The 14,749-nt window shown below is 39.7% G+C and overlaps 1 protein-coding gene across 8 annotated transcripts in view; it reads left to right on the top strand.

Moving 5' to 3' along the window:
* Positions 1-14,749, top strand: part of FYN (FYN proto-oncogene, Src family tyrosine kinase) — a 184,743-nt gene that overhangs the window by 124,701 nt on the left and 45,293 nt on the right. For all 8 annotated transcript variants that reach the window (XR_012158024.1, XM_073337073.1, XM_073337071.1 and 5 more), the window contains 2 exons: positions 11,794-12,051; positions 12,420-12,516. Coding sequence is in view for 7 of the 8 variants with exons in the window: in XM_073337073.1 (XP_073193174.1) it covers positions 11,805-12,051; positions 12,420-12,516 (344 nt within the window). In the remaining variant the exon portion in view is untranslated. The remainder of the gene's footprint in view (positions 1-11,793; positions 12,052-12,419; positions 12,517-14,749) is intronic.

Here is a 14,749-nt window from a genome sequence, read left to right as displayed (position 1 = left end):
TATTACCATGGTGCGTAGGATGTGAACGCAGTACGCTGTTCTGTCACCACCAGCACTTGTGCCTATGTGAGCCTTCCCTGTTGCTGCTCATGCTTTCAGAAGTTTCAGGAGAGTTAAATTGATCTGATTTCTTGTCAGTTCTGATGCTGCCCCTCAGGTTCCTAGTAGCAACAGTGAAAACTAAACAAGTGTGGTCAGCTTTCATGCTGCAGCATCCTGTGCAGATTTAGGCTGGTATTGCTCAGACAACGGTGGGTCACAACACAGCAAACCCAAGCATCAAAATCCCTGGGCCACCAGAGCTCAGTAGAAGCCTGCGAAGGAGAAGCAGTTTCTTATTTCTTCCAGCTGCTGTGGCTGCTGCCTCCATTCCTGCTGTGCCCATCCTGCCTATCACGCAGTCCCAGAGCAGCTTCTTTCTCAACTCTAGAGCAGGGGAATCAGTGCTTCAAGGAGTTGTGGGTACTGAGCACTGTGCAGGAGAGAAGTGAAGGAGAAATACCACCATCCACTGGCTCCCGCACTTAGTAGCACAAACTGGCTGAATCCTCCACAAAATTGCTGAAAATGTTCAGGTGAAATATATCATTTTTTGCAGCTGCAAAAGAATTCTTCCATCAGCCTAGCTACCACCTTGCAGGGAGATGGATTATCTATGTTGATGGGAAAACCCCGCTTGGCATAAGTAGACTCTACGCCAAAGTGTTACAGCGGTGCAGCTATGCTGCTGTAGCATTTCAAGTGTAGACAAGCCCTTAGAATCAGTGGCTCAAAATGCTCCTGCAGGCTGTCCACCCACCTTCTTAAGCCCAGCGTACTGAGTGGCACAGACAGCTGGGTATAATTAGAATGTAACTTGGATATTATTGTTACATGTGTCTTCACACTCTAAACCAAAATTTCACCCGGAGTTCTATTCATTGTTTAAATTAAAATATCAAACAATGAGCAGTGTGTTTACCTTGCTTAGTTATTGGTGTTAACCCTTAAATAAGGCTTTAAAACTCCTTATTAGAATAAAGGAAAGAAATTCTCATCTCTAGACTAAGTCTGCCTATTACTGAAGTAGTGCACTCATTTAAAGACTGAAGGCTTTCTTTGCCAGGGTAGCTATACATAAATCCTCTTTTTTTTTTTTTTTTTTTTTTAAGAAAAAAATTACAATGTATAAGCTTGGATTCTGAACAATGCAGCAAAACCTGTCTAACTTACAGACCTTCTGAGCTGTGGATTTCAATGGTGCTTGCTTTTAATAAATCAAATAAAACTACAACTACCCAGAACAATCTACAAGGTTTGACTCAAGTTACTGTTCCTTTAAGACACTGCAGTTTTGACTGAAACTGGCATGCTATAGAGAATGAAAAAGAATTCACTGTTTCTAAAAAAGATGAGGCCATAACATTCACAAACTCATCTGGCAAGGAAATGCTATAGAAACTAGAAAAAGTGGCAAAGTGATCTTTTGTTGGAGTTTGGAGGGTGAGCCTCCTCTTCTTTCATTTGTTGCACTGGGGAGTTTTTGATTACGCCTGCTCAAACAGACGCTTTGTGCTAATGTGTTTTCTTGTGGATTTGCCAGGTGACCTCCAACCCTTCGGCAACAGGCCAGTTCCACCACAACAACTGTTCCTTAAACAAGCACAGCAAGTGAAGTCAGTTTTTGCCACTACTGTCCAGATGGAACACTGACTTTCCTGTTCCTCTCTTGCTGATAGTGAATATAGCCTTAGATTCTTACATTAAAGCGATACAGGAATCTGAGAGGTGCTCCACTGAATATCAACATTAGGAAGATGCATATATTTCTCAGACCCATCATCTAAATCTTTTCTCTTTTGATGCAGTTGCCACCAATCTGTATTTGTGGACATCTCTGCTATGATCACTCTGGCAGAGAGGGCCAGTCAGGTAGCATTTTGTCCCTTGACCTGTCTTATATACATGCATCCTCTCCAATCTCTGGGCTCTAGTGCTGGCTGACCAGAGACAGAAATAGATGGCACAACTAAAGTCAGGCATGAGAGAGAAAAGGCCATTAAAGGAAGAAGGTAAGCAGTCAAGCAAGGCCATAGTCCTCTACAGGGCATATGATGCAAACTAAGTATTGTTAGCTTTCTCTTGTATTATGTATGTACCAACAGTTTAGCATGTTTTCTCTGGGGGCTTCCTCTTTTGCCACCATTCAAGTGTCAAAGAATGACACAATTGATTTGGCACCCTGAAGCTCAGAAACCAGTTCTGCTGGTTGGGGGTAATAGGAGCTTCTCATTCTCCTAAAATGTTCCTTAGCTTCATTTTAGAAGATTCCTTCATATTAAACTTTCAGCAGTTCCTTATAGACAACTGAGAATAATAGGAGCGCTCAGCTTGTCAAATGGCCTTTGCTTTGTGCCAGCATAATGCAGATGTAGGAATTCATTTAGGACACATCTTCCAGTTATACCTCCAATAGGTGAATTGTCACTTGTTATCAGCTTATTCATGCTACTCGGACTTCTAGTTGCTTCGGGTAGGCAGGTAATTATAAAATGCTGAAACTTTGTGCTCATACAACTCAGTAAATCGTGGAGATGGAGCTTTAAAGGACAGCTCTTTAATAATCAAATTCGTGCAGCTAGATCTTTCATCGTTCCTGTTTCTCTCATGAATCTGTTGTTTAAACGCCTTCACTGATTTTTTGTTGTTAGACAGTAAGGTTTTGACCATGGCATGTATGGCCTTTGCTGAGAAATATCAATTTATCTGTTTAATTTTCTGTGTATCCTTAAAAATCTCATTATCAAGTCAGACACTTTAAAAAAATCAAAGAAGACTGGGCGCTTGCCAATGATCCTGTCAGGTATAAAAATAAATGTATAATAAAATGCCTTCTAAAAGATTGAGAAACAATAGATGGTGTTCAAAAGTGTTAACTTTTAATATTTGCAGGGCGTCTTCATGATGTGTTCTCTAATTCCAGCAAACCGTAGAATCACTGATAGAACCAAAATGAAGGTGGTCATTAGTAAACTTCGGAGAATTAAAAAAAAATAGTGAGAGTTGACCCATTATGTTGCATATATTATGCTGGTTTAGATCTTTGAAAAAAAAAAAAGAAGAACCTTCAAGATTAAAAAAGAACAAAACGGTTACTACTGAGAATACCAGAGTAAATCTAAGAAAACTGAATGGGTGGAACAAGCTAAGGATACTACCAATCTACTAGAATTCTTTGAGGGGTCAGCAAGCATGTGGACAAGGGGGATCCAGTGGACATAGTGTATTTAAATTTTCAGAAAGCCTTTGACAAGGTCCCTCACCAAAGGCTCTTAAGCAAAGTAAGCTGTCATGGGATAAGAGGGAAGGTTTTCTCATGGATTGGTAACTGGTTAAAAGATAGGAAACAAAGGGTAGGAATAAATGGTCAGTTTTCCGAATGGAGAGAGGTAAATAGTGGTGTCCCCCAGGGGTCTGTACTGGGCCCAGTCCTATTCAACATATTCATAAATGATCTGGAAAAGGGGGTAAACAGTGAGGTGGCAGAATTTGCAGATGATACAAAACTTCTCAAGATAATTAAGTCCAAGACAGACTGTGAAGAGCTACAAAAGGATCTCTCAAAACTGAGTGACTGGGCAACAAAATGGCAGATGAAATTCAGTGTTGATAAAGGCAAGTAATGCACATGGGAAAACATAATCCCAACTATACACTTTGATACAGGAGGGCCAGGGAACAGTGGGAGAGTGCTAGAGGAGAAATATATAAGCTCAAGACTAATTAAGGCGTGGTTCCCTCTAGACTAGGGAAGGTGGCTGCAGGTTAATTGCAGCACCTGCAGTCAATTAAGGCTCTGTTAGGAACCTAACAAACCCCCCTACTTCAGACAGACGGAGGAGGTGGAAGGAGAGAGGACTGGAGCTTGGAGGTGTGCTGTGAGACTTGGAAAATCAGAAAACCGAAGTAAAGGGGACCGTGCTGCAGTAGGGGAGGGAGACTACCTTCCCCAGCATCTAAGGACTGCAGGTACCCCACCCAAGGGGGAAGAGGGTAAGAACCCACAGGGGTTGAAAGGGGCTGGGGCTCAGAGTGAGGGCCCAGACCCCAACTCTGCTTCCATCCTTTACCACCTTTCTGGGCCACTAGCGGGGCCATCAATGCCCCAAGAACAGGGGCAAGGGGTGTCATCTTAGCTCCCCGCCAAGAAAAGCGCAGGACCCACCAGACTAACATCGGACATCTTGACACACCATATAAAATGATGGCATCTAAATTAGCTGTTACCTCGCAAGAAAGAGATCTTGGAGTCATTGTGGATAGTTCTCTGAAAACATCCACTCAATGTGCAGTGACAGTCAAAAAAAGCGAATGTTGGGAATCATTAAGAAGGAATAGATAATAAGACAAAAAATATCATATTGCCTCTATATAAATCCATGGTATGTCCACATCTTGAATACTGCATGCAGATGTGGTTCCCCATCTCAAAAAAGAGATATTATACTTGGAAAAGGTTCAGAAAAGGGCAACAACAATGATTAGGGATATACAGAACGGCTGCCAAATGAAGAGATTAATAAGGCTGGGACTTTTCAGCTTGGAAAAGATGCCTAAGGGGGGGATATGATAGAGGTCTATAAAATCATGACTGGTGTGGAGAAAGTAAATAAGGAAGTGTCATTTACTCCTTATAACACAAGAGCTAGGGGCTACCAAATTAAATTAATAGGCAGCAGGTTTAAAACAAACAAAAGGAAGTATTTTTTTTCACACAATGCACTGTCAACCTGTGGAACTCCTTGCCAGAGGATGTTGTGGAGGCCAAGACTATAACACAATTCAAAAAAGAACTAGATAAGTTCATGGAGGATAGGTCCATCAGTGGCTATTAGCTAGGATGAGCAGGGTTTGTGTCCATAGCCTCTATTTGCCAGAAACTGGGAATGGGCGATAGAGGATGGATCCCTTGATGACTACCTGTTCTGTTCATTGCCTCTGGGGCACCTGGCATTGGCCACTGTCAGAAGACAGAATATTGGGCTAGATGGACCTTTGGTCTGACCCAATATGGCCGTTCTTATGTACTATAAGTATTGACCTGAATCTTCAAAAGTGGCTAACTTTGAACGCCTTGTGTTTGGTGCCCAACTTGAATCAGATGTTTCAATATTGTCAGAGTTGATGCTCAGGACTTTCTGAAAATCACATCAAGCTGGATTCCCAAAAATTGAGGCACACAATCATTTATTGCTCTTAAAATTTAGGCCATTGCTTTTAGTCTGCAATGGGCCCAAAAGATGAATTAAGGGTAAATGAAGTGCAAATGTCAATGTTTATTTATCCCCTTGAACCTGATTGCATGTGGCATGCCGCACACAAAAAGATTGAGGTTACTTTTTAAAAATTACTTAATTCTTCTTGACAAAAAGATTCAGGCCAATACTTTGTCAGTAAACCAGGAAGGACAATAACCCAGAATGTGACCTTCTGTATTTCAGAAGTCTTCTATAACTCATTCAACTTGGTATCTTTGTCACAGAACGATGCATTCGGGGATACTTTCAGCAAAACAGAAAATATCAAGAAGATATCCCGATTCGAGGAAAAATTCTTAAACTTCTTTGTTTGGATGCTGCCTCTGGCTGGGTTAATGAGGACGTTTATCATATAAACTGAGTAAAAGCCCAGGTTTTCATTTTTCCTATGTAGTTGGCATTCACTAGAACCTGACAGGTTTCAGAGTAGCAGCCGTGTTAGTCTGTATTCGCAAAAAGAAAAGGAGTACTTGTGGCACCTTAGAGACTAACCAATTTATTTGAGCATAAGCTTTCGTGAGCTACAGCTCACTTCATCGAAGTGAGCTGTAGCTCACGAAAGCTTATGCTCAAATAAATTGGTTAGTCTCTAAGGTGCCACAAGTACTAGAACCTGAGACTCCTTTCTCCAGCTTCCCTGCTAGTAATTTCCAATCAACCTCTAAAAGTTAACTAAAAGAAGCAGTTATGTTAATTATTTACTCCCTCCTGCCTTTTCACCTTCTCAATTGAAAGAAATTCTCCAAGGAATTTACTTTGTGATCAACTCTAGTTGCCAAAATAAAAAAACAAACAGGAGAGAGGAAGAATGTGTCCCTGCTGCATCTCAGTGTCTTTGTCACAGTGAATAGCTTCAGTCTGAAGCTGTTGAGGTCTATCACCAGTGCAATAGATTTGAGGGTAGGGGGCATGGCATCAATAGACCTATGAGCTGCTCCTTATCTTCCTTCATCTAGTACTGCCTCCATTCTAGTGAAAGCTGCATTTGCAACTAGAACATTATTTTAAGAGTAGCAGATTGCGGTATATTCTCCAGAATTTAGAATTGCAGTAGAGGGCTGTAAGACTCTTCATAAAGTTTTTAATAGCCTGAAGAAATATATTCATGATAAATGTCCACTACAAACCTGGACCCAGCCACTTCTTCCTGATGATTTTTAGGTACGGGAACTAGAGTAGGCTATGGCTTGTCAGCTTTGGTGTAGTTTGAGAAGCAAGAAATATTGAACTTCTTCTTTAGGACCCCTTTGTGCCTTAGTGAAAGATATTATAGAAATTTCTGTGGTGCTCCCTTTCCTTTGGGCTTCAGAAACTAAAGGAAAAGCTCCACTGAATAGGGAACAATGAAATCGTTGCAGTATTGGACTGTATGATCACATCCTAAAGCCCCATTCCTTCCTAATAGCTGTCCCTTGAAGAAATGGGGCTTCTGTCCCCAGGGATGAAAGTAAGTTAGAGGACTTACCGGTACACCGGAGTCCTGAGCAGGGGGCATGGCCTCAACCGGAAGAGGCGTGGCCTTAAATCCCTGGGCCCTTTAAATGCCCGCCGGAGCCCCACCACCGCTACCCCAGGGCTTTGGCAGTAGAGCTCCAGCGGGGATTTAAAGGGCTGGGGCAGTAGGGGTGGCTCCGGGGCTCTTTAAATCCCCACCAGAGCCTTACCCCAGGGCTCGGGCAGCAGGGCTCAGACGAGGATTTAAAGGGCTTGGGGCTCCAGCCGCTGCTACCGCCCCGGCCCTTTAAATCCCCTCCGGAGCCCCGCCGCTGCTACTCCAGGGCTTGGGCAGCAGGGCTCAGGCTGGGATTTAAAGGGCCGGGGGCGGGGCGGGATAGTGGCAGCTGGAGCTCCGGGGCCCTTTAAATCCCTGCCGCAGCCCTGCCACTGCTACCCCAGGGCTTTAAATTGCCCTCTCTGAAAGTCGGTCCTGGTACGGCGCACCGGCTCTTACCAGTACGCCATACCGGGGCATACCGGCTTACTTTCACCTCGGTCTGTCCCTACCATGGAACCTAACATGTACATCTCAGTCTGTGCTCCTAATGAATCAAATACAGTTAGGGTATAGTAATAACTGCTACCACCACTAAAATAGCAGAAGCTCTCCCTGATGAGGCCCCAAAACATAAGCACTGAGACAAGTCATTTCCATAGTGGAATGCATGTGCTTCGCTTTTAGTATATACTTCATTGAGACTTAAATACATGCATAAGTGATGTCCTGAATAGGGATGTTTTCCTAAATCAGAGCTACAGTGCGATAAGCAGCATTTCAACCTCATGTCTGGACCCCATGTGGTCAGAATACTTCTGGTATAAACAAATCTCCCATAGTGTTTTACTTACATATGGAACATATTTAGACTTGGCAAAATTCAATTGTTGTTTTATTATTATTATTATTATTTCAATGTATAATATCAATGTTTATTTTAAGCATATTTTCAATTTTTATTCATTTTTTTCCTGCAACTGTGAAAATTTAAAAATCTAGCTGAGATAATTATTTAATGACAGTAGACACTGAGATTCAAAAAGTTAAAGCTTTATAACTGTTAAAACACATCGTCATATGTCAACGTTTTAGCCTCAAGTCAAACTCTAATAAGTTCTCAAGCAGCATTTTTCTTTGCCTATCTGTGAATTTCAACAATTATTGATTGGAAATATTTTTTAGTCAGTTTGTATGGGTAGAATGAAATCAGTGTTTATCGACATTTACCGAAAAAATTGAATGCTTCCAAGCCTAAATATACGCCTTAGTTTAATGTACATGAAGCAGAGGCTCCTGTACAGACATTAACAGAGATGTAATGTTGTATAACGCTGATCTGCTTCTTGACTCCTCTGGTCAAAACTTTGTAGCTTTGCAAGGAGCCGGCTTAAGTCAGATTCAGCTCATTTGGCTGCTCTTCTCTCTTCGAACAGGAAACAATTAGTATAGCTGCAGAGAGTGGGAGGAAAGCAAGCACAAGAGCTTATACAAATATTTTTGTTATTAACATTTTAATGTTTCTAGCCCATTTGTTAAACTATTTTTCTTTTTCAATAAAAATGAAACTGTTCTAGCAAAGTGTGTGATTAATCCTCCCTCCCCCCCAAAATGCTTTGCTTGCTAAAATTCTAAAATTATAATGCATCTTAGTGATTACATCTCTATTTTTATGGAATGTGGTAATCTGAGGGGTGGCAGAGAAAGAGCTGTAAGGAAGAGCTCAATATTGAAACAAAATCCCACTAGTAAAACCAGAATTTGTGAATAGATCATCTTATTTTTAACGTTGCCATAGTGGTAGGTGGCTTTTGTTGTTCTTTAGTCTTGGCTTCTCTCGAGAATAGTTTTCAGAATCAATAATCTTCAAGAAAAAGTGGGGTAGTGTTATTTTAGTAGATAAAAGAAGATTGAGACTAATTAGATATTAATCAAAAGTAATGACGTTTAAGGTGCTACAATAGTATAAATAATAATGACAGAATTCGTTTTCTGTTTTTTATCCAACAAGAATGTTTCTGCCACTTGAAAAGAAACAATTTCTTTGGCTAAGCTAGCACTAAGTATCCTGCAATGGAGTTACTAGATTCCAGATAGTTAACATGGACAAGAAAGAGACAGGTCCAACAGTAGATATTTTCAATTGTCACTAAGGAAGTCTCATGAAATGTATGTTTTGAAACAAACCAGAAACATATGCAGCTTGTTTGCATTTGAAAAGTTAAATAATTAAGCCATTTATTTGCTTTTGTAGCAACACCAATGACAAATTATGAAATCGCCACATGACCCACTAAATTATATGTGCGAGAAATACTGCATTTCCTAATGGAAACTTGTTCATTTACCAAAAGTTGCACAGCGTGTTGGATGAACAATGTGGTATGTTGATCTCTTGAGAGTTTGGTGTCAATACATTCCAGATTTTGTTTGGTCATCTCAGCTCTGTCGTTAGTGAACATGTTTCCAACCTTACAAAACTGTAAATCCTGACTTTTGGTGGGTCTGTTCTGTGGTAACGAAGGAGTTTAGTTCTTGCAGTCCAGTCATTGATATAACTAGAATAGTGATGTTGAATGGAGATATTTATTATCTGTGAAAACCCTGAAGTAATCTTGAATCATTTCCAGCAATGTGTTTGTGCATTCTCCCAGATGTAACTATGCATCATATAATTTGTTGCCTAGTTCGTTTCTTTGAGCCAGGAATGGACAACTTTTCAAAGTCTTGGCTTGAAAAGATGCATGTATGTTACACCCTCTGTCACACTTTACAAGGTACTACAATCAGGCAGTCTTTATACTTGATCTGTCTAGACATTGTAACCAAGCTTAAAAGGACAAATGAAAGAAAAAGCCCTCTTCATCAGACCTTTTTTCATTCTGCACCCAGTTCTGACTCACAAGCTGCACACTAACAAGAAAAGACAATGGGGGTAAATAGGCTAAAAAGCCACTGGAGTGGGACAGGAGAAAGAACTCACAGCTCAGTGGTCCTCTGTTAATATTTGTTTGATTAACATGCAAAAAGTATTTGTCTTGAAAATCTATATATGTATTCATTGGTGGTATGATTTTCTAATTAATTGTCTCTTTCAGAATTATTCACTTGAATAATTTTACTTTTGAGGCATTTGTAATTTTAACTTCCTCTCATTGACTGACTGAACATGCCAATCAAATAGGTAGGGACAGATCATCAGCTGCTATAAATTTAATGCACAAACTCTCAAACTTCAATAGAGCTATATCAATTTATACTAGCTTAAGATCTGTGTGTATTTAGTAGAACTGGGAGAAAAACAGTCATTATCTTCATTGATTTTTTTTTTTTTTAATTTGCTGGGAGAAAGTACTTGTTTTTTAACTGGGAGGGATTTTTTTTTTTTTTGGCTTTTTTTGGGTTAACCCCTTCTTTTTCCTTCTCCTCTGCCTTCCTACCTTTCTCAGTGCCAAACTGGGAAAAGAAAAAAGGGGAGAGAAAGGAAGGAGCAACCTTTTTGTCAAAGGGGAAATTTTTAAAAAATGAAAAAGTCACTGAAAATGTCACTTAGTAAAGTAATAAACTCTGCATGAGAGCAAATGTTTTCAAATGAAAAATGTTGTTCTGCTGTAACTTTTACCTCTTGAGAGATTCTCCAGTTTCTTAATACTTCGCACTTTCATAGAGCATTTTTGCATTTTCAAATTCCTTGTGTTGCTTTAGTTGATTAGGAATTTCACTCACACTGTCGCTATTAATTGGTTCAGATTTGTATAGTTTGCCTTCTACCTGAGAGGCCAAATCCTCTCAACTGCAAAGCTAGATGTGCATGATTCCTATTTGATGTGGTGCTTTTATATGGCGGCTGCACCTTACTGCCCTGTTCAAAGTTGCAGTAATGGCAGCATGTTTATAGAGTGTCCACAAGAGCATCTTTTCAATAAAACCTATTTTATTATCATTTAATGAAAATTGTGGAGAGAATTTCCAAACAATTAAGAAAATGTAATTTTCCACTGAAATGTCAAGCTTTTAATGAGATTTATATTTAAATAATGATGGTTTTGTCTGCAAAAGTAGTGTTTTGAGAGAGAAATAAATTAAATGACTTGGTAACACTGTGTACGAACATCTTTTTAAAGGAAGTAGTATTTCCAGGGTATCAAAGAACAGTATAGCACTAGTTTGAAATATGGATGGGATTCTCAAGTCTGATAAGGCCAATTAACACTCCATAAGCAGCCCTAACTGAACCAAGGTTGGGCAGCCCTAAATCAGGGAATCATAACCAGCTTTCTGCAGCCCCCTCTCCACTCTGTTGGGTAGGTCTACATCGCAGCTGGAAGCATACTTCCCAGTGCAAGCGTGCAGACACGCTGGCTCTGCTCAAGCTACTGTGTTAAAAATAGCAGTGTAGCCAGGGATAGCTGGGGTGCAGCTTGGGCTAGCTGCCATAATATGGACCAAGGGGGTCTGGACAGATTTGAACTCGAGAAAGCTTTGTTTTTCAGCCTCTTCTGTTGCCAGTTCTCTCTTCCATAGGTCTAGGGTTTGGTGGCTTAATGTCCCCTCTGTCATTCTTAGCCTGCTTCCTCATGTCTGTCTGTCTCACATAATGGCATCAGCATTGCCTTACCTCCATGTGAAGTCAGTGGGAGCTATTGGGTGCTCAGCGCTTTTGAAAATTAAACCACTTTTTAGATCCCTAAATATGGATTTAAGAGAAGAGTGCCACAGTAGCCTCCTCAAAAACAATCTACATTTATCGGCAAAAATTGAACTTTCGCTAGGGTGACCAGACAGCAAATGTGAAAAATCGGGTTGGGGGTGGGGGTAATAGGAGCCTATATAAGAAAAAGACCCAAAAATCGGGACTGTCCCGATTAAAATTGGGACATCTGGTCACCTGAACTTTCACTCACGAGTGGCAAGCTGGTCAGCTTAACTTAGTTCATAGTAGTGCCTATGATCCAGCAAGCATCACTGTAAAAACACTTTTCTCTTCTTCTTTTTTTGCTGTAGGATTTTAGATAATGGGCTGTGTGCAATGCAAGGATAAAGAAGCAACAAAACTGACAGACGAGAGGGACGGTAGTTTAACTCAGAGTTCAGGATATCGCTATGGCACAGATCCCACTCCACAGCACTACCCTAGCTTCGGTGTTACTTCAATTCCAAACTACAACAACTTCCACGCAACAGGAGGCCAGGGACTGACTGTCTTTGGGGGTGTAAATTCCTCTTCTCATACTGGGACTTTGCGTACAAGAGGAGGAACAGGTGGGTCCTGATGCAAGCTTATTTCATGGTATATTTTAGCACATTTATTTAAAAATGTATTTATTTAGTATAAAGTACAACTAGAGCTCAGAGACTACTCTGAAATTAAAGGGGCCTATTGACTTTGGAAAAAGTCACCTCTGACATATAATCATTGAAATAAACTGTACTGAGCATTGAAGTTACTGAGTAAAATAACCGTAATTTCAACCATATAACTACTAACTTATAGTAGTTACTAGTTGTAAGCAGTGGGGGTAACCTAACTAGCTATAGTAATTACAAACCAAACTGAGCTCTTTTGCACACACACATCATTGCATGGTATCACAATGAAAGTGTTATTCAGCTATCTTCTCCTTTTTCAGGTGTAACTCTTTTTGTGGCGCTTTATGACTATGAAGCAAGAACAGAAGATGACTTAAGTTTTCAGAAAGGAGAAAAATTTCAGATACTTAACAGCTCGTGAGTTTTAAGGGGGTGGCATGCTTGTCAGTTACTATCTTATAATTAAAGATAGCATAATGTCAACAGTTTTGTTTATCAACTTATATAATCGGTAAAAGAAAAGGTGTCAGATTCAAGAAATATGCTTTTTAGGTCTTGTGCTTGTCTGCCGCTGCTTTTTACAGACTTTATTATGGGGGGAAATTTCCAGCACTGCAATTTTTCTTTGAAAAGTGGCATCGTGAGGTTCCATGGTGAGAGCCTCTTTCAATGATTTCAATAGCTAATGGAATTTAGAATTCACAGCAAATTCAATCTTGGAACTGAGAGCACAAGCTTCTGTGCATCACCACCAATAATAAAAGTGCTGCAAGCCAAACCAGGCCCATGTTCACACCTCTGCAATTCCATTATCTTCAATATTTAACATGGAAGTTTAATTTGAAAGAAAATAAAACTTGATTCACAAGAAGGAATACAGTCCCGCTCTGTATGCCAATGGGAGTAAAAAGCAATAATATTTTTGTCACACAGTAAGAGGCTACTATAACTCTGAATATGCACAGGGAGCAGATCTGTTGAGTAATGCACCATTTCTACAGTCATATTGTAGAACTGCACTTTAAGCCACTTTCTTAAAATAAATTTTAGCTACTGTCCATGAAAAGCTACTCATTTGGGGGTTAAAATCTGCTTCTAAAAAATTACTGTGCTGGCAATTTACTGTGAATCCTATATTGGAATAACTTGTAGAAAGCTTTACGTGTTGTGGGCAATGTTGCTATCATAATGAAATAAAAAGTATCCAGTAAGGGACAAAAGCAGTATCACGTTCTGTTTTATGACAGTGGGCTAAATTCATCCCTGATGTAACTCCATCAACTTTAATAGAATAACTTCTGGGCTCAGTTTGGCCCAGCGTCCATTAAAAATGAAGAGAGTCAGGTAGTTCTGTGAAATATTTCATGGAACTGTGCAGCTGGAGAGCTTTGATGTAGATGAAAGTACAGAAGCCTCAGTTAAGACTTGTAAAGAGAACAGCAGTTTGAAAACATCTCCACTTCTAAATTAGCAATTGCAAAAAAAAAAAAAAAAAAAAAATCTGACACACAATTTTTATATTATCCACTTTTTTTACATTGCCTGGTGTTATCCTAGCCTTGAAGCAAGCTATATCACTGCTTGAAACACACAAAAAATCCAGTCTATTATAAATTCCTTAAACATTCCACTTAATGAAGTCAATGGGAGCTCACAGTAAGCTATATTTGGAATCATTGTAAGGACAGAGAAAAAGAACAGATTCCACCCACACATGAATGGTAGCAATGCATGCATTTTGATGTTGGTACATATTGTGTGGAGGAAGGTTTTCTAGAAAGAAAATCAGCTACCCATTGACTGCCTTAGGAGCTGTGGGTGGTCAGTAACCATCGGGATTGGGCCTACATAGTCAGAACCTCCAATACCTAACCACACTCCTGGAATGTTGAAAATCAGGATGGAAACCTTACAAGAACAGGCTTTGTTGTGAGAATTCATACTTTTTTAATGTTCCTTTCAGGCTGGATATAATACAAGATAAGCCTCTTTTGTGCTCTTCTGGTGCTACTTGGAATCATGAAGCACACAGGTGCACAAAAATGAGTTTGTTTTGTTTTCAATTGAACAGATTTCTTTTTCAATCTAAAAGAGGTTCAGGTTTGGTTAATCTTCTGGGTGAAAGTTCAGATCAGTTATAAACTTTATCTAAGCTATTTCATGGATCCCTAAAATTAATGTTGGATTTGATATAAGTTGATACCAAATGTAATTTAATTCCCCTCCTCACCAGCACATTGAGAAATATTTATGTTTTTCTCTTTTGGAACATTTTATGACATACAGTATGTAGTATTTATGGATACGATAAAATACCTCCACCTAGTGGAAATTATATGCAATAATACATTGGAAATAAAAAATAATAACTAATACATCTCTGTTGTGCAATAATAGAAACAGATTTCATAGAGGATTTTAATTGCATTTATTAACAAAAGCATTTTGTTATCTCCCAAAAATATTTTATATGGACACAAAGGACAAGATTTTCAAACTTTGACTGCCTAAAGTTAGGCACATAAACAGAAGTGGCCCAGTTTTCAGAGGTGCTGAACACCCACAGCTTCTATGAAGTCAGTAATATCTGTGTGCGCTCAACAACTCCTGAAAACCACCTACTTTTATTTAGATGCATTATTTTAGGTAC

This window comes from Lepidochelys kempii, chromosome 3, assembly GCF_965140285.1.
Source record: "Lepidochelys kempii isolate rLepKem1 chromosome 3, rLepKem1.hap1, whole genome shotgun sequence".
In the NCBI taxonomy this organism is placed as follows: Eukaryota; Metazoa; Chordata; order Testudines; family Cheloniidae; genus Lepidochelys; species Lepidochelys kempii.
This window is presented reverse-complemented; position numbering and strand designations above follow the sequence as displayed.